A 19,450-nucleotide genomic window follows, 5' to 3' on the forward strand; every position below is an offset into this window, starting at 1 on the left:
AGGGTTAGGGTTAGGGTTAGAGTTAGCTTAGGGTGAGGGTTAGGGTTAGGGTTAGAACCAGTCACTGTCTGGGTAAGGACCAGTAATTGTCTGGGTTAGAACCAGTAACTGAATGTGTTAGGACCAGTAAATGACTGGGTTAGGACCAGTAACTGTCTGGGTTAGGGTTAGTAACTGACTGGGTTAGAACCAGTAACTGACTGGGTTAGGACCAGTAATTGTCGGTTAGGGTTAGTAACTGACTGGGTTAGGACCAGTAACTGACTGGGTTAGGACCAGTAACTGTCGGGGTTAGGACCAGATAGTACCATCGACTGTAAGGATAATTCACACCTATCACCGATTACCCGATTTAACATATGATCACATGTAGTTTAGCCTGTGATCGCCACCGTAGGTTTCAATGTCAGCATTTAGTGACGGTGGAGCTTCTCCTAGTAACTTTGGATAACAAATCATGAGCTATCAAACACAAGGGCCACGGGCCGAATCGGCCTGCTACCTCGTTTGATGTGGCCCGCAAGAGCTTCAAAGGCATTTGAAAGAAAAAGAAAATATACAGCCTATATACTGACTAACCCTATGTTTACTTATACCTTATCTGCACTACCTACTGCTATTGCTGCTCATATTGGTGTGGCAGTAATGTGTGAATAAGTGAATGAATGGTCGTATGTCGCTTTGGTTAATAGGGTAAGCAAAGTCCCCTAAATGAAGATAAAAATAGTGACTAAAATAGGAGGCAATCATGCAAGGCAGAAGTGCAATGTATGCATAGAAAATAAATATTAAATAAATATGATATGTACAGTTTTACAATTATTGCACAGTCCGTGTGTGTGTGTGTGTGTGTGTGTGTGTGTGTGTGTGTGTGTGTGTGTGTGTGTGTGTGTGTGTGTGTGTGTGTGTGTCAGTGCCCATTTGTGTTCAGTGCAGTGATTACTTGTAGACTGTAGTCTCTCTATCTGCCTCAGTGCAGCTGGAGAACCACACCGTGATGCAGTAGATTAAGATGCTCTCGATGGTAGAGAGATAGAAAGTCACCAGCAGCTTCTCACAGATGTTTTCCTGAGTAATCTCAGGAAGTGCAGATGCTGCTGTGCCTTCTTGATGACAGCTGAGGTGTTTGCAGACCAGGAAAGGTTATCAGAGATAACGGTGCCCGGGACGGTGATGGCATGGACCAATGATGTTAATGCTGCATTGTACATCATTTATTTAAGTTGACCACCACAGGTCCATACAGTTTTACTGTTAAATATGTTTATATATCATAGATTAAAATAAACCACCATTGCTCCATACTGTTATATGTGTTTATATATATCATTGATTAAAATATACCATCATTGATTAAAATTTACCATCATAGGTCCATAATGTTTTACTGCTTCTTCTTGGTTTTCTGGTTCGAATCTTATCTTCATTTTGTTGTCTCAGTAGTCGTTATCTTTGCACGAAAATAAAGTTGAATGTGATTGAAGTTTTTATCTTTCGTAATTTTATCTTTCGTTAATCTGGGAATGCGATTAAAGAAATGAAATGACACATGAGAAGATAAACGTTCAGGTAGTTTTTGATTTATTCATATGAAAATAAAACAACAGGGACAAAATTGTGTTCTCTGGTTCAGCCTGTTTTTGTAAAATTTCAATATTCTGCCCCAAAATGCAGTCATGCAGATAACCTCTTTAATCCAGAGTTCATCATAAAGTTTTTGATATTTGTGAAATGTATGTTATGCTAGCGTTTGTTGGTCCAGAACTATGCAGAAAACAAAATGTTCTTACAGAACAAAACCTTTCTTTAACTATTGACACCACAGGGTATAAAGTATGTAATCTCTACCACAACATGATCACATGAACCATCATACTTCTTAACTTACACCGTTTCACCCTTAACATCGTCTCTACTACAACATGATCACATGTATCGTCACACTTCTAACCTTCTAACCTGTTCACCCTTGGTTCAACTGGGGTTAGGGTTAGTATAAAGGGTTAGGGTTAGGGTTAACACCATCGAAGAATCTAGGCCAGTATGAGGTTCTAGTAGCCTTTTCTCACCTAATGGCCATTTTAGGAAACTGTTCGCATATTGGAAATATTCTGCATTCAGTTTCCCCACCTAGTGTCCCGTAATAAAGCCTAATGCCAATAAACCTGCAGGCCTACGAGGTCGTGGGCTTGTGCGAGTGCTGCTAAGAAAACATTTGATGGCCCCCCCGGAATCCAAACCAATGTTGGGCTGTAGGGGTTACAAGCGTGTCCCACAACAGAGCTTGAATGGTAGCGATACTCTAGTCTAGTCATGTGCTTATGAAATATCTATCTTTGATTCTATCTTTGATTCTCTCTCTCTCTCTCTCTCTCTCTCTCTCTCTCTCTCTCTCTCTCTCTCTCTCTCTCTCTCTCTCTCTCTCTCTCTCTCTCTCTCTCTCTCTCTCAACACCAAGGGCCCACGGGCACTTGCTGTCAAGGGGCTGTGTATTTATCATCTTCCCAGTCCATGCTCTGTGTTTGTTTGTGTGTCTTGAGCATCATGCAAATGTTCCTCGAGTGCACTGAGCATGTGTTTGATGGACAAGGGTAAGACGCACTATCTCCCTAGGGGAGGATAGGGGCTAGGGTAAGGGTAAGATAAACTATCTCCCTTAGGGAAGATAAGGGCTAGGGTAAGGGTAAGACACACAAATCTCCCTTCAGGAAGTAAAGGGCTAGGGTTAGGGTAAGACAACAGTAACTCCTTTAGGGAAGATAAGGAGTCATGGGGCGAAGGAAAGTATTTGTGTGAGAAGATTCGAGAAAAACCTAAACATTCCTGCTATTCCTGCTCATCTGTATGCATCTAGGTTCCAAATCATTCCACAACTGCAAAGTAGAAGTAGAACGCCTTACATAACCTACAGGTCCATCTCCGACACAGGGTTCCCTGGTGGTGGTGGTGCCTCCCCCAGGAGGTGCAGGGTTCCCTGGTGGTGGTGGTGCCTCCCCCAGGAGGTGCAGGGTTCCCTGGTGGTGGTGGTGGTGGTGCTTCCCCCAGGAGGTGCAGGGTTCCCTGGTGGTGGTGGTGGTGGTGCTTCCCCCAGGAGGTGCAGGGTTCCCTGGTGGTGGTGCCTCCCTCAGGCGGTGCAGGGTTCCCTGGTGGTGATGGTGGTGCCTCCCCCAGGCGGTGCAGGGTTCCCTGGTGGTGGTGCCTCCCCCAGGTGGTGCAGGGTTCCCTGGTGGTGGTGGTGGTGCCTCCCCCAGGCGGTGCAGGGTTCCCTGGTGGTGGTGGTGGTGCCTCCCTCAGGCGGTGCATTGTTCCCTGGTGGTGGTGCCTTCCTGGAGGCTAGCAATGGGTCATTCCATGGAGTCACACAGTGGTCTCCATCTTCTCAATGATCTCTATCATGGATTTGGAGGGAGAGAGCAGCGAGCACTCGTCCCTATCCCAAAGGCTGGAGTTTCCATCCGTGCTCAACTCATCTTCGTCTGACTCATCCTCCTCTTCATCCTCCTCACAAGACTCCAGGCAATACACATCCAGGGCGTTGATGCCAGAGTCTTCGGAGCTGGAGGGTGAGGAGCAGGGGCCCTTCAGCTGGTGCGGCGGTCCGTGAGGCCGGGGGGCGGGGCTGGAGTGCCCAGGGGGTCCCGGGGCGGAGGAGGTCCGAGGGCCAAGGGTGGGCGAGGGGGGAGTCGGAGGGCCCGGTGCCGGCGGGGGCCGGGTGCCGGGCACAGCCGGGTCGGTGGAGGGGGGCAGGTCCGGTAAACGCGGGGGCGGGCGCTGTACGTAGCACATCTTGCCGTTGATGCGCTTTACGATGTAGTCGTCGACGAACAGATCGGCGATGACGCAGTACCTCGGCGACTGCAGGTGCGGCGGCGGCTGGAAGCAAGGCGCCAGCTTGAGGAAGCGCTGGGCCAGAGAGACGGACAGCTCCATGGTGGCACTGTGCTCCGTGGAGGCCGGGGGTACCACTGTGCTTGGCAGCTGGCACACGCTCGTCATGGGCTGGTAGACATATTTACCTGAATGAGAGGAAGGATCACATATAAACATGACTGTTGAATGCCCCTCAAAGTGTGACCCTGCAGCGTTGTCCCCGGCCACGAGAGAAGACGTCAGCGCTCATGAGGTTTTCTCTGTATGGCAAAGCTCATCTGGAAACACAGATATCTAGAAACACAGCCTCTTGAAACACAGTCCTCTAGAGACACAGTCATCTGGAGACACAATCATCTGGAAACACAGTAATCTAGAAGCACAGTCAGGTGGAAACGGTCATCTGGAAACACAGACAGTCATCTAAAACGCTGTCATCTAGAAACACAGTCATCTAGAAAAACAGTAATCTTAAATCCTAAATTACACTAAAAATAATCTTAAATCTAACCTACAGCAACTTTAACACCTCATGGGTGAAACTTTAATATGTAATTGTTATTAAAAAACACCTCAGCTATTTCTTGAGGCAAAGAAGTCCTTTGAATGAATCCTGTCTATGTAAAAAATATAATTATAATAATATATACTCAGCCAATGTATCTCTCAATGTAGGCTTCCATTTTCAGATGCTATGAATTATTAGTTGAGTTCAGGTAAATCTTTAATTGTCAGGGATTGGGGGAGTTGCTTCCCCTATTTCTAAGGGTTAGGGTTGACCCTAACCCTAACCCTAACCCTAACCCTAACCCTAACCCACAACGAGACAAGAGGGTAAGCCCTAACCCTACTCTGTGATCGGGTACCTGTGACAGAATAGCGGCTCCGTTATCCCTATAAATAAGGGGATGGTTGATCCGTTCTATTTGACGTAAGCAATGTATGCTTTACAATTAGTTTGACCCGCATCAGTCATATACCTACCCCCTAAGATAGTATAAGGGTAGTATAATCAAAGAAATGTGTTTGGAGTGTAAAACTGACAATCTAACCACAACTAGACTAGAGGGTAAGCCCTAACCCTAACCACAGCTAGACCAGAGGGTAAGCCCTAACCCTAACCACAGCTAGACCAGAGGGTAAGCCCTAACCCTAACCACAGCTAGACCAGAGGGTTAGCCCTAACCCTAACCACAGCTAGACCAGAGGGTTAGCCCTAACCCTAACCCTCTCCTACCAGTCTTTCCCAGAATGAGTTAGCTTTACACTTCAAACACATTACTTCTCCACAACATTTCCAAACACCGCCCCATTCTCTCCCGAAAAACTAGTTCATGCCTTTTTCTCCTCCAGACTGGACGACTGTAACGCCCTACTCATCGGGATCCCTAGCAAGAGCCTGCAGAGGCTCCAATACATACAAAACTCTGCAGCTAGGATCCTGATGAGAGTGGGCAAGCACGAGCACATTACCCCCATCCTCCACTCACTCCACTGGCTTCCCGTTTCCACCAGGATTTAGTACAAGGTTTCCCTCCTCACTCACCAATGTATCCATGGACATGCCCCCCCCCCACCTCGAAGAACTTCTCAACCAACATAACAAAACACGCCCCCTCCGCTCCACTCACTCTAACCTCCTCCACATACCCAGAACCAAACTGAGGACCATGGGAGGTAGGGCCTTCAGTGCTGCCGCCCCACGCCTGTGGAACGCCCTCCCTGACGCCTTGAGGGCACCACAATCCACTGATTGTTTTAAAAAAAAACATTTATTTTTAAGACCTTTGGCTCCCACTCTTTTAGTTTTATTTTAAAAAATAAATATAGATTTATTTTTTAACAACACTGCTTTTAACATGTAGCCCTTTGAGATCTTAGGATGAAAAGGCCACTATAAATGAATTATTATTTATTATTATTAACCCTGACCACAACGAGGAGTCCCTCAAGACGAGGAGAGACTCAAATTCCCTGTTGTGGAAACAGAAACCTTTAAGCTATAAATGCCGAATGACATCACAGAGTTAGGGTTAGCTACACTCAAAGATATGTGCTCATGTAGGGCTTGAAATAAAAGCTAACCAAAACGGTGACAAAGTATTTCATCACTGTGTATTTTGTTTTTATTCTATGGCCTACAGTACACTGTCTGATTACAATATACGAGGCCCCCACCACGCCGCACCATGGGCCCCCACCATGGGGCCCAAACCACGGGCCCTCACCAGTGGCCACCAAGGGGGGGGGGGGGGGGGGGGGGAATCACGGGGCTTTGTTGAACACTCAGGAAAGTTTACAGCAGAAAACGATCCATTATTTTACTCTGAAGCCAACGAATGTTCCAGTTCTATTTGTGTAGTTTCATTTAAAAGCGTAACCCGTAGTAGTTCAAATAACGACATAAATTATGAATCTTTCAGTAAATCATTTTTTGCTTTTAGGTATGCATACGATAGTCCCAGAGAAGTAGGCTAGCCATGGTGTAAATCATAAGGACCGCTCATGTTTGAGAGGAAATCCACTCACAGTGGCACCAGCCCAGGTGACAGCACCAGTGCAGCTTGAAGCACTTTCCGTGACGGACGGAGAGACCGTCGCACGGCAGGAAGTCTGGTCTGCCGGCGCAGCTCCTGGCCGACGCCTGCGCCTCGTCCAGCTTCTCTGTCCTGAGGCTCTTCGCTGCTCCCGAGGCGGCCATGCCAACATCCCTTAATCACCGAGGAGGAGCCCACCGAGGAGGACCTCACCGAGGAGGACCTCACCGAGGAGGGCCTCAACGAGGAATATCTGACCTGAGCCAGCCGTCAGGATCAGTCCGGCATCACCAGCCCGTGCGTCAAGTCCTCCTGTTCCCCTTCTAGAGAGCAGGCCTGCTGCGTGGCACTTTGCGTAGACTAAACTGATGCCATTTGAGATCAATCTCTAAAGGCACGAAGCCTCCGAGGAACAATAGAACAAGGATAAAGATAAAGACAAAATATCAAAGTCCTGCTGACATGTTCATACGAGCAGAAAGCAGCTTCTGATCCGTGTGGTCCGTGTGATCTAAGCTGGTCCGAGCTGGTCCGAGCCGGGCGACGCGATCCTCCAGCATCTCTCAGCCTCAGCAGCCAAACGGGAGGAGCCCGCGTGCCTGGTGTTAGCGCTGCCGTGCGCGCTGCCGCGTTGCGTTGCGTGCGACGATGCGCGCTTCACAGACACTGTGTTCTGTCAGCATTTCCACTGTTTTCAAATGTTGATGTGATGTGCAATGAGATGTAGCCTGTCACTCATTATACCAGCGGAAATGACGTGTATAGTATTGCCCCCCCCCCCCCCCCCCCCCACACACACACACACATTGGAAAATGATTTTAAAAAATCATCAATTAAATCTAATAATCTGGGTGACATGCTAACGTGTGGCTGAGGGGGCGCCCTAGGATAATCATGTTTAATAAACATGTTTCATTTCGCTTGTTGTTCTAATTCTACGATTAGTGGGAATTAAGGGCGCCACGAGAGGGCGCCCCCAACACAAACTACCGGTAGTTGCCCAAGGCAATCGCTGGCCCTGATGATGAGCACTGAGTGAATGACAGAAGCAGCCACTGAGCAGCACACCGAAGAGCATCGTAACGTTACGCCAGATTGGTTGTTCATTTATCTCTATAAATGTATTAAGGACCCCCCAGCTGCAACGGACTTTCTGTTGGCAGGAGATTGATAATATATGCATACATGAATATATGAATATATATACAGTAATGTAACCCATTTCCTGTTAGGGAGTCTTATTCTGAAGGGGCAGAAAGGAAGTGCCTGCGTGTAGCGTCAGTGTGGCTGTTTTGATTCTAAGCAGGGAGCGCTAAGGAAAGTGGATCGTTCCGTGAATGGAGTTTTCCGTTTCTTTCTTTGTATATTACCCAAGTATAGGCGACAATAAAACCCTTGGCTATATTATATATATATATATATATATATATATATATATATATATATATATATATATATATATATATATATATATATATCCTTACTCCCATTACAGATTTCAACTCGGAACTCTGGCATTCGAGGATTCAGGAACACACCATTAGGGTTGGGTGAGTAGGTTTCATAAATATATGGCCTGTAAAGCCCGTTGAGACTGGAACTGTGATTATTACAAATATAACAGACTTTAAAGGGATACTTCACCAGTCGAGATATGAAGGTTATGTGAAGTAAATTATTCTATGTATTATGAATGTGCAAAAAAAATTGAAATCGGTTCATCCTAGCCTGATAAAAGGCAGAAAGTGTCTCTCTGGCTCAAAAGTAAGAAATCCTCAAACTACCACAGTGCATTGCACCCGCTGCACTGCCCGCCTGTTTCTGTTTGGAGGGGGAAGGACCAATGCCGTGTTCCAATATCCATACTATCCGTACTTACTAGCCTAAGTTTGAATACGTAGGGCGTTCCGATTCAGATTGGGCGAAAATAAGTGTGAAAGGACCCGGATGGTGTACCCAAAACGGTCAAATTTCGAAGCGTGTGGCGATGTACACTTTTTCGTACTCAACGGCAGCCATCTTAGCTACGTAGCGGAGCTACGGAGGGCAGGGCCAGCTAAGAGGGCAGGGCCAGGCTGAGGCAAAGTCGGCACATTTTCCACATAGCCTGCATTAATAGTCATTTTGAAGTGTCAAAAAAAATGTCTGGATATCAATCAAAGGTTCATAATTATATTTATGCCATGTCCTAAAAAAAATTATGTTTTTTCTTTTCAAAACGCCACCTCAAGCGTTTTATTAGCCGTTCTCTCCAATTATTTTTTGCTGGAGAAGGAGGGGTGTGCAGCTGAAAGGAGTCGTAGTGAAACAAATGTTGTTTCGACCTGGCATCCGAGAGGGCCTAGTTCAGTGCTCCGTTAACGTGTCCGATTTTTAGACTGGTTCAGCTGCTGCTCAATAACTCACGGTCCTCTGCTTGCGATCATTGTGATTCACCATATATTGATCCATTTATTCAAAAGATCCAAAGACAAAGAACAGGTGCATTACGGTATCATTTTATATTATTGTTGATATTCTAATTAACATTTCAGTTGCGTTGGTATTTTGCTTGTTTAGCTAGGCTATGTATGACAGTTAACAATGTTGGTGTATTACAATTATTTATGTGTGTAGGCCACTCCAACTTCGTTGCTGGTTGAAATGTAGGCCTAACCATTTATTTGTACATAAGTTATTGATTGCATTTTTCGTAAATAGTTAGTTGGAAGGAATCTGTTTCTTAAGCAGTGTGACACTTGGAGCTTGCATGACGGAGCACAAGTTGGCACAAAGCACTCAAAACTGCAAAAAGACATTGTTCTATTGTAGACTTGTAGCTTGCATAACGGAGCACAAGGCATAGTTTAATAGTGCATTTCTTTTTGAACAGCACATCCGACCAGTGACCTCTGTAATTTTTGTACATTTAAATGTATGCCCATCACTAACTGAGTTTAGCTTTATCTATTATTACTTTTATTTTCTTCCCTTCTTTCTTAATGTTACGTGTATTTTGTTTTTAAGATAAAAACAAGAGAAACCCAAAAATATCTCGTATTTATGTACGTGTTTCATGATTTCTATGTTTTTTACATGTTGTGACTGTCTGAGTTTGTGATGTGGGTCTATGGTCTCGTAGTTATGTACATGTTTCATGTATTTATGTGTTTGTTACATGTTGTCTTGGCCTGCACCTTAACGTGGTGAGTGGGCTTTAAACTAAGCAAGCCTTTTACATATTTATGTTTGTTATTGATTGTGTCACAGTCTATCTTATTAATGATACAAAGCCTTAACTAAACCCCTTCTCTTCTGTTTGCAGAAACTAGAAACTTCAGAGTATATTTTATCTTAAGTCAGAAAATCTTTTTAGTTTCCTCATCAGATCCCAGTCCATCATGCTCCTGTACTTGTCTGCCGTGCCACCATCATGCCTCATGCATCACCTCTCAGCGCCATGCCCAGCTGCATCTTATTCCGTTACTCCAGCTCTTTCACAAAAGTGACAAACACGCTCGACCCAAGTGTTTTTAATCTTTTATTAATTATACATGTAAGGTGTGCTTAAAGGCACCCAGTGCAACTTTATGTAAACATTCAATGAAAAATAAACATTCAATTTCTAGTCTTTTTTACACGTAGTAAGTTTCAATAACTCCATACCATTACATATCGACATTCAAGGAGCAAAGATGAGACGTCGTTGTGTGGTGAGAACTGATAGAAAATCGTAAACAACAACAATCGCCGGTGGGGAGAAGCCATTTTTCCATTGACTGGAAGCCTGCTTTATTTATTGTAGGTTACAAAAAATAAAGAAAATGGCGGCATTGTTGTTGTTATCGATTTTCTATCAGTTCTCACCACACAACGACGTCTCATCTTTGCTGCTTGAATGTCGGTATGTAATGGTATGGAGTTATTGAGAAACTTACATAGCGAGTGACGTAGGACGTAAAGTCCCGCCCAGGTCGAAGTGGCGTCGATTTAGAGAGTCCCGGGTTAGACTGAGGGGAAAAAAAACTTATTTTTTTAGTGATTTTATAATAATAGAACGCCGGTTCTGAATGGGTGAGGACGTATCCCTTTAACTTCATAGGCCGTTTGCACTGAAATAAAATAGCGCAAGGGATCCACCTAGTGGGCGTGCTCCAAGAAGCACAACCTGTGACGTAGTACGACTGGGCGCTTCATTACCGGAGCTGTAGTCTCTTTTTCCCTTGACCCTTTGGCCCAGGATTACGAGTTAGGGTTTATGGGGTTCAGGGTTTGTAGGGTTCAGGGTTAGGACCAGTTACATTATGACGTAGAGCAAATGACCGGAAGGGTTGACCAAAACAGAAACAGCTTTCAATGATTCCTTGTCGGCTCGTTTGTAAGCAAACAGTGTGAGAGGTTAAAGGTTGCCTCAAACAGTCTGAGTATTCATTGTACAGAACGAAAGTTCAAGATAGCCTCGAACAGTCATGGCTCAATACAGAATAGTCTCGGGATCCGTTGCGGTGATTTCCATCCAGAATCCGCCGGTAAACGCACTAAGGTGAGCAGGAATCCCACTTTCCTCTGATCGGTGTTCAGTAAAGAGATAGAGACAAGAAATGTCAGCGTTTCTGTTCCCTTCTGAAACTGTTGACGGCCTCCGTATGTTATTTATTTCAATACATGAGGCGTGATTCAAATGCAAACACCAATATATGGTTGCATGACGGTATTTCGTGTGTAACCAAGTTTCGGTAATGAAATAAAATAGCATACAACAGGTTTAGAATTGATCAGAACACCTGTTGTTTTGTGTCCCTCTGTCTGCAGCGCCGCCGTGAGAGAAGGTTTGCTCCTCTCCGTCAGAGCGGCGGCCAGCGACCCCCTGGTGCGCTCCGTGGTCATCAGTGGGCACAACGGACCATTCTGCGGCGGTCAGACAATTAAAGATTTGATTAAATATAGTCTTTGCGAGGACTAACATCTCATTTAGAATAGATTTCTCTTATATCTCGATTTTCTAATATCTACTATGCCTCAATGATTGTGTGTGTGTGTGTGTGTGTGTGTGTGTGTGTGTGTGTGTGTGTGTGTGTGTGTGTGTGTGTGTGTGTGTGTGTGTGTGTGTGTGTGTGTGTGTGTGTGTTTTAAAGGAGCGGACATCAAGGAATTTGGAAATGTATCGCATTTGGAATCTGGACCTCATCTGGTGGAGATCTTTGAGTCAGTGGAGGCCCTGGCCAAACCGGTGGTGGCTGCCATTGAAGGATTCGCTCTTGGAGGAGGCCTTGAGTTGGCGTTGGCGTGTCACTATCGCTTCGGACATTCGGAAGTACGTTTAGTTATCTCTCTTACGTGTCGATTTGCTTTATTTTTATTTTTGGTTTGATCCTGTTGTTGTTCTCCTCAGGCCAGAGTGGGTCTTCCTGAGGTGTCTTTAGGGTTACTTCCTGGTGCTGGGGGAAGCCAGCGTTTACCAAGGCTGCTAGGAGTAAGAGCTGCCTTGGATATGATCGTTACAGGTAAGCATCACCTTGATATGATCATTACAGGTAAGCACACCTTGATATGATCATTACAGGTAAACACCTTGGAATGATCGTGACAGTTAAACACACATTACCTGTTCCCATAAGTAATCTGTTATCTTAACGAGTGTTGAATGTGTGTCCCAGGGCGCCATGTGGCCGCCGGTGAGGCTTTGAAACTGGGCCTGCTGGACAGACTGACGGACGGTAACACGGTGGACGCCGCAGTAAGGTTCGCCCAGAGCGTTGAAGGTAAGAGCGAAAGACCGCCCCAGAGACATGTTGTAACACTGTACATCAGAGACATGTTGTAACACTGTACATCAGAGACATGTTGTAACACTGTACATCAGAGACATGTTGTAACACTACATCAGAGACATGTTGTAACACTGTACATCAGAGACATGTTGTAACACTGTACATCAGAGACATGTTGTAACACTACATTATAGTCATGTTATAACACTGTTCATTATTAGCCTGGCTAACGCCAGACCTCATCTCAATCTACATTGAGATGAGGTCTGGGAACCACACATTCATTTTCTCGTATTTGAGGCGTGGTTTACGATTGCCCAGAGCCGTTTATTGGGCGCTACGAATGTCTATCATATGAGTCTGTACGTAGCTCATAGCCAATCAAAGCCTGTTGGTAGCAGGGCTAAGACATCCTTCTTGGTACTGAAAGAGTTTAACGCCAATCTACTGTCTAAGGCTGCATCGAAAGGTTACGCGTCTGCTGCCATTTTGGATCCGTAAGCTACAAGTTTCGGAGTGTCGCATAGATGTCGTCATCGTCTTGCCGTCCCTCCCCGCTCTGTGATTGGTTCCCCATCTCAGGCAAAAATCAGATCCATGGAATCCAGGCTGCCTAGCAGTGCGAAATGAAATTGTGCGCAAGGCAGCATGGGTATACCCAGGCTAGTTCATTATAGTCATGTTGTAACACTACATTATAGTCATGTTGTAACACTACATTAAAGTCATGTTGTAACACTACATTATAGTCATGTTGTAACACTACATTATAGTCATGTTGTAACACTACATTATAGTCATGTTGTAACACTACATTATAGTCATGTTGTAACACTACATTATAGTCATGTTGTAACACTACATTATAGTCATGTTGTAACACTACATTATAGTCATGTTGTAACACTACATTATAGTCATGTTGTAACACTGTTCATTATAGTCATGTTGTAACACTGTTCATTATAGTCATGTTGTAACACTACATTATAGTCATGTTGTAACACTACATTATAGTCATGTTGTAACACTACATTATAGTCATGTTGTAACACTGTTCATTATAGTCATGTTGTAACACTGTTCATTATAGTCATGTTGTAACACTACATTATAGTCATGTTGTAACACTACATTATAGTCATGTTGTAACACTACATTATAGTCATGTTGTAACACTACATTATAGTCATGTTGTAACACTACATTATAGTCATGTTGTAACACTGCATTATAGTCATGTTGTAACACTACATTATAGTCATGTTGTAACACTACATTATAGTCATGTTGTATCACCCTGGGCTCCTCTGTGTCCCATTGAATAAAAAAAGAAGAAGATCTAAGACTAAAGCTTTATTTATCTTTTTACCATCCCCTGTTTTAGGAAAACCCCTGGACGACCGTCGAGTTGGCAACCGTCCATGCCCCCCCCTGGAGAACATTGACGCTTTCTTCGAAGAGGCCCTGATCCATGCGAGGGGGCGGGCCCGCGGCGCGGCGGCCCCCCTGGCGTGCGTGCAGGCGGTCCGAGGGGCGGCCACCCTGCCCTTCCTCAAGGGCATGGAGCTGGAGAAGAGGCTGATGGAGACCCTGATGACCTCGGGCCAGGCACAGGCCTCACGCTACTGCTTCTTCACTGAGAGGGGCGCAGCCCGCTGGACCACGCCCACCGGGGCTCGCTGGGACACATGCAGGGCCCGGCCAATCAGCACAGCCGCAGTGATCGGTATCTATGCATCATGTATTTAATACACAGGCATATATATAATAGTCTATACATATATATGGTCAACTCTCCCCTGAGTAACGCATTCAGAAAGCAGAGTAGAGGGACCTGAATTCAGTTCGATAAAATAAACATTATCTCAATCAAGGGATCAATCAACAGTTCTAGATTCCTAGTTGAGTTGTTGCATTTATCCCACTCATCGTTGAGGAAACAACAGATACTTTATTAAAACAGATCCTTGACAATTTGACTAGTTGACTTTTAGGGTAAAGCCAGTTTGTTCGTTAAGGTTAGGACTTTTGTTAGTGGTTTGGGGTTGGTTATGGTTAGGGATTGGGTTAGTGGCAAGGGCTAAACTAGGGCTTGGGTTCATGGTTGGGGGTCAGTTAGGGCTTGGATGAGTGGTTTAGGTTAGTTAGGGGTTATGACTTTGGTTAGTTATTACTGGTTAATAAGGGCTTAGGTTAGTCTTCAGGGGTTAGTTAGGGATTGGGTTAGTGGCTAGGGGTAAGCTAGGTCTTGGGTTCACGGTTAGTGGTTAGTTAGGGCTTGGGTAACGCCGCGTTCACACTGTACACGTCCGTCGACGGATCTCATTGCCTTTGCATGGGGCGCTCTCGAAATGCATTGTGGGTCAATCCGTTCCGTCGGCTCCGATGCCTGCGTCCAAAATTTGAGAAATGTTAAACCTTTAACGCAGCGACGGGTCCGTTGGCCTATCAGATCGCGTTCCCCATACGTCAGACACGCCCTCTGTCATCCGTTGACGGTAGGGCTGTAACGATACACCAACTCACGATTCGGTTTGTATCACGATTTTTGACCCACGATTCTTTTTAATTTAAAAAGCATTTTATTTCACACTTGTATAACAATTAACTTAATGTAACATTTAATAACAAATCATTTGGAACACTGAACTGATTTGAACAGAAAGAATACTAATAAAGTATAGCTACATTTATAAATAAATAACCAAAGATTGCAGTCGGAGGATGCTTGCAGGTAGGCAAAAACCCTCAACTAGTTTGGTGGTTTAGTCAAATATCCTATTAGCGCTTCTTATTAGGCTATGTAGCTTAAATAATGACATAATCATAATCATTTTTAATAGCCTAACTTTCAAATAGATAGGAAAAAACATGAACGTCTAACATGAACGTCGCAATAACGAGGCATAGTGTTACGAGTAGCGTACGTGTGTGCGCGAGAATGGCAGTGTGCGTGAGTGACGTCAGCGAGTGAGTGGACGAGCGAGGAGAGCGAGCGTGTCTAGTGAAGAAACTAACGAGTCCGGTAAAATAAATTACCCATCCTGTCAATAATCGGTGGCCGCTTCATTCCGACCTATAAGCAGACCAACAAATCACACAAAACAATAGAGACAAGGATCACAAAGGCTATTTTTTTCGCGCTTGGCCCAATCTGGATAAATGTCATTCATATCGCATATGAGGACTTCGACGGCTGTGGAGAAATGCAATCCTCCGTAGCCACGGAGAGCTGTCATCACAGAGAGGGCATCTCGTCGCAGACTTTCGGCATCGATAAGAGGAGTGGTGTCAGCAGACTATTAATTAGGCAAATTATTAGCAAATTTCAATCGTTACAGCCCTGTACAGTCCGTTGTACAGTACTTTTTTTTCCCAGTGGTTAGTTAGAGCTTGGGTTAGTGGTAAGTTGTTAGTTAGAACTTGGGTTAGTGGTTAGTGAGAGCTTGGGTTAGTGGTCAGGGGTTATTTAGCTCTTGGGTTAGGGGTTAGTGGTTAGTTAGAGCTTGAATTAGTGGTCAGGGGTTAGTTGGACATTGGATTGGTGGTGTTGAGGTTTTAGTTAGGGCTTGGGTTAGTGGTTAGTTAGAGCTTGGGTTAGTGGTAAGTGGTTAGCTAGAGCTTGACTTAGTGGTCAGGGGTTAGTTAGAGTTTTGGTGAGTAGTCAGGGGTTAGTTAGAGCTTGGGTTAGTGGTCAGGGGTGAGTTAGATCTTGGGTTAGTGGTAAGGAGTTAGTTAGAGCTTGGGTTAGTGGTTAGTGGTTAATTAGGCCATGGGTTAGTGGTCAGGGGTTAGTTAGCGCTTGGGTTAGTGGTCAGGGGTTAGTTAGAGCTTGGGTTAGTGGTTAGTGGTTAATTAGGGCATGGGTTAGTGGTCAGGGGTTAGTTAAAGCTTGGGTTAGTGGTCAGGGGTTAGTTAGAGCTTGGATTAGTGTTCAGGGGTTAGTTAGAGCTTGGGTTAGTGGTTAGTGGTTAATTAGGGCATGGGTTAGTGGTCAGGGGTTAGTTAGAGCTTGGGTTAGTGGTCAGGGGTTAGTTAGAGCTTGGGTTAGTGGTTAATTAGGGCATGGGTTAGTGGTCAGGGGTTAGTTAGAGCTTGGGTTAGTGGTCAGGGGTTAGTTAGGGGGTAGTTTGAGTAACCCTTGTTAACCCTTGTGTGGTCTCAGGTCTAGGGACTATGGGCAGAGGTATCACGGTGGCGCTGGCCAGAGCGGGCCTGTCCGTTGTCGCCGTGGAAACCCAAGAGCATCAGCTGGACGAGGCCCAGCGAGCCGTGAGCCGCATGTTGAAGGGAGGAGGGGGGGTGAGCTACAGTGCTGATCTACAGGCCGCAGCCGGAGCAGACCTGGTGGTGGAGGCCGTGTTTGAAGACATGGCCGTTAAGGAGGAGATCTTCAAGCAGCTGTCGTCCGTCTGTAAACCCGGCGCCCTGCTGGCCAGCAACACCTCCAGCCTGGACATCGATCGCCTGGCCTCCTGCACCCTCCGCCCAGAACAGGTGCTGGGGATGCACTTCTTCGCCCCGGCTCACGTCATGAGGCTGCTGGAGGTGGTGTCCGGGCCTCGCACCTCTCCCCAGACGGTGGCCGCAGCAATGCAGCTGGGGAGGAGGATGGGCAAGGTGTCCGTAGCAGTGGGTAACTGCCCGGGGTTTGTCGGCAATCGCATGCTGAAGCCTTACCTGGAACAGGCTTCCTTCCTGCTGGAGGAGGGAGCCAGCCCCGAGCTGGTGGATGCTGCCTTGGAGGAGTTTGGATTCCCGATGGGCGTGTTCAAGATGTCCGACCTCTCGGGACTGGATATCGGCTGGCGGGTTCGGAAGGAGGAGGGGCTGACGGGGCCTGGTGTCACGGCAGATCAGCCAATGAGAACCCGCCGCGGCCGCAGGTATAGCCCCCTGGGGGACCTGATGTGTGAGGAAGGACGGTACGGTCAGAAGACCGGCCGGGGCTGGTACCTGTACGACCGGCCTGGGGGCAGAGTGGCCCGCTCCGACCCATGGCTGCGGAGCTTCCTGGAGGAATACCGGGCGCGGCACGGCCTGCTGGCCCGGCGCATCGACCAGCAGGAGGTGCTGGAGCGCTGTCTGTACGCCTTAATCAATGAGGGCTTCCGCGTCCTGGAGGACGGAGTAGCAGCCAGCCCCCAGAACATCGACGCCATCTATGTGTTCGGTTACGGCTGGCCCAAGCATCGTGGAGGTCCCATGTTCTACGCAGCCCAGGTGGGCCTGGCCCGAGTCCTGGAGGGGCTGGAGAAGTACCACAAGGCCCACCCCGACAGCCCCCACCTGCAGCCCTGCAGCCTGCTGAGGAGGCTGGTCGCCAGCGGCAGCCCTCCCATACACAAGTGGAGCGAGGTGGTCAAGGGGCACCGCAGCCAGCTGTAGACCGCCCTCCTATTCATCGGCCATTCCAACCATCCCTTTGATGAAGAAGGATACCGATGTCCTGGGAGGAGTTTGTCTGTTACTGTGATTTTTGCTGTCAATAAGTTTAGTTACAAGGCAAGCACATGATGTGAATGCATGCTAATCGGCCAATGGGTAATTTCTCCCTCCTTTGTCATTTATGGCAGTAATCAGGTCCTTCCAAATCACAATCGGAGAAGTGTAGAACAGTTAACAGGACCAAGAAGATGAGAAGAGCAACGACAAGAAGACATTTGCAAATCAATGGATGAATGGATGAACTAATTAGGTAGCTGCAGCTGTTTGTTTAATGATGAAGCAATGAGCCATAGCTTTCGACACTGCCTCTGCCTTTGCCTTTGCAACTTTTTGTTTAATGATATGATTTCTGTGATTGATGAGTTTGAATCAATGCATAGGCTTAACGGCCAATAAAGTAAAAGCATTAAACCTTTGATGAATAAGTCATGTGTTTACAGGTCATTTTTTATGGTAATTTTTGACGGCTTACAATATGATTCAAACAGAACTTGTTTTCTAGTTAGTTTAGTTTTTAGTTTTAGTTTGGTTTATTAATTATTATTGTTAATTATATTTGTTAAAAAAAAAATACTTAAAGCACTTTTATAATAGTGTACAATTGGTTAGGTTTGTGGGCATGGATTTCACTTGTTAATCATTAGGGTTTGGGATAGGATTAGGGTTAACCTAACCCTAACCCTAATCATTATAGCACTGGAATCTTAACCAATAGCCATTGTTAGTGCTTGGCACTTGTTCCTATGAACATCCTTACTGTACCGACAGCGATATATATTATTGTTTCTCTTTCTTCTGACAAATATACTTACAGTAAGTCGCTTTGGATAAAAGCATTTGCTAAATGCCCTCAGTGTAAACATAAATGTGAAGCTTGCTGCGAGTTCAGCATCCCAACACAGGAAATAAATAGCACCATGGTCTGATAACATGTTATGATGCGGGAGAGCTTGGGATAACATACACTCCAAGGCCCTTTGTTCAGAAGGTGAACCTTGATGGCTTTATGACATGCTTTGTATAATGTGTCAATCTGAATCAACTTTTTCTTTATTGATATAGATTGATTTTTAGTAATTTCTTTTCCCTTGGATTCACGCATTGTCATCTCAATTATCACTGCTTCTTTATCTTCTATTCTGCATCACTCGGGACAGAACCAATGGGACAACCTGGTTCTAATCAGACTATTATCAGACACCTTTGTGTTGACCAATAACCTGGTTGTAAAGAAGTAGTAAACTCCTAATCCAGGTCTTCATCCTCCATGCGCTCGCGATCAATGACCCCTCTCAGCCTCGGCTGAACCACTACACACACCATGATATTCAGCCATTCATACCACTACACACCATGATATTCAGCCATTCATACCACTACACACCATGATATTCAGCCATTCATACCACTACACACCATGATATTCAGCCATTCATACCACTACACACCATGGTATTCAGCCATTCATACTCACTACACACACACACACACACACCATGATATTCAGCCATTCATACCCACTACACACACACACACACACACACACACACACACACACACACACAAACCATGATATTCAGTCATTCATAACCACTACACACACACACACACACACACACACACACACACACACACACCATGATATTCAGCCATTCATAACCACTACACACAAACCATGATATTCAGCCATTCATAACCACTACACACACACACACCATGATATTCAGAAATTCATACCACTACACACCATGGTATTCAGCCATTCATACCCACTACACACCATGATATTCAGCCATTCATACCACTACACACCATGATATTCAGCCATTCATACCCACTAC

General features: G+C 45.6%; 2 protein-coding genes across 3 annotated transcripts; one reads left to right on the top strand and one right to left on the bottom strand.

The window, feature by feature from the left end:
• Positions 1 to 1,560: 1,560 nt before the first annotated feature.
• Positions 1,561 to 7,159, bottom strand: LOC132449130 (UPF0524 protein C3orf70 homolog A-like). Of its 2 annotated transcripts, XR_009523517.1 has the most exons (3): positions 6,400 to 7,159; positions 3,295 to 4,016; positions 1,561 to 3,208 (listed from the first exon to the last, which is right to left on the bottom strand). XR_009523517.1 is itself a non-coding variant. In XM_060040774.1 (2 exons), the coding sequence occupies exons 1-2, from the start codon at positions 6,569 to 6,571 to the stop codon at positions 3,358 to 3,360; spliced, it is 831 nt and encodes a 276-aa protein (XP_059896757.1). In that variant the 5' UTR covers positions 6,572 to 7,158; the 3' UTR covers positions 1,561 to 3,357. The 2 variants fall into 2 exon arrangements, 1 of the variants encoding a protein (XP_059896757.1); XM_060040774.1 differs by having other exon boundaries at positions 1,561 to 4,016; positions 6,400 to 7,158.
• Positions 7,160 to 10,537: 3,378 nt separating this feature from the next.
• Positions 10,538 to 18,034, top strand: ehhadh (enoyl-CoA, hydratase/3-hydroxyacyl CoA dehydrogenase). Its single transcript, XM_060040753.1, has 7 exons — positions 10,538 to 10,930; positions 11,200 to 11,303; positions 11,523 to 11,701; positions 11,780 to 11,891; positions 12,045 to 12,149; positions 13,546 to 13,887; positions 16,327 to 18,034. The coding sequence occupies exons 1-7, from the start codon at positions 10,857 to 10,859 to the stop codon at positions 17,547 to 17,549; spliced, it is 2,139 nt and encodes a 712-aa protein (XP_059896736.1). The 5' UTR covers positions 10,538 to 10,856; the 3' UTR covers positions 17,550 to 18,034.
• The last annotated feature ends 1,416 nt before the right edge of the window (positions 18,035 to 19,450 follow it).

This window comes from Gadus macrocephalus, chromosome 20 (genome assembly GCF_031168955.1).
Source record: "Gadus macrocephalus chromosome 20, ASM3116895v1".
In the NCBI taxonomy this organism is placed as follows: Eukaryota; Metazoa; Chordata; class Actinopteri; order Gadiformes; family Gadidae; genus Gadus; species Gadus macrocephalus.

Coding starts and splice junctions, on each gene's coding strand:
- LOC132449130 (XM_060040774.1), bottom strand. CDS start 6,571: ATGGCCGCCTCGGGAGCAGCGAAGAGCCTCAGGACAGAGAAGCTGGAC. Junction 4,017..6,399: donor TCACCTGGGCTGGTGCCACT/GTGAGTGGATTT, acceptor CCTCTCATTCAG/GTAAATATGTCTACCAGCCC.
- ehhadh (XM_060040753.1), top strand. CDS start 10,857: ATGGCTCAATACAGAATAGTCTCGGGATCCGTTGCGGTGATTTCCATC. Junction 10,931..11,199: donor CCGCCGGTAAACGCACTAAG/GTGAGCAGGAAT, acceptor CTCTGTCTGCAG/CGCCGCCGTGAGAGAAGGTT. Junction 12,150..13,545: donor GTTCGCCCAGAGCGTTGAAG/GTAAGAGCGAAA, acceptor CCCCTGTTTTAG/GAAAACCCCTGGACGACCGT.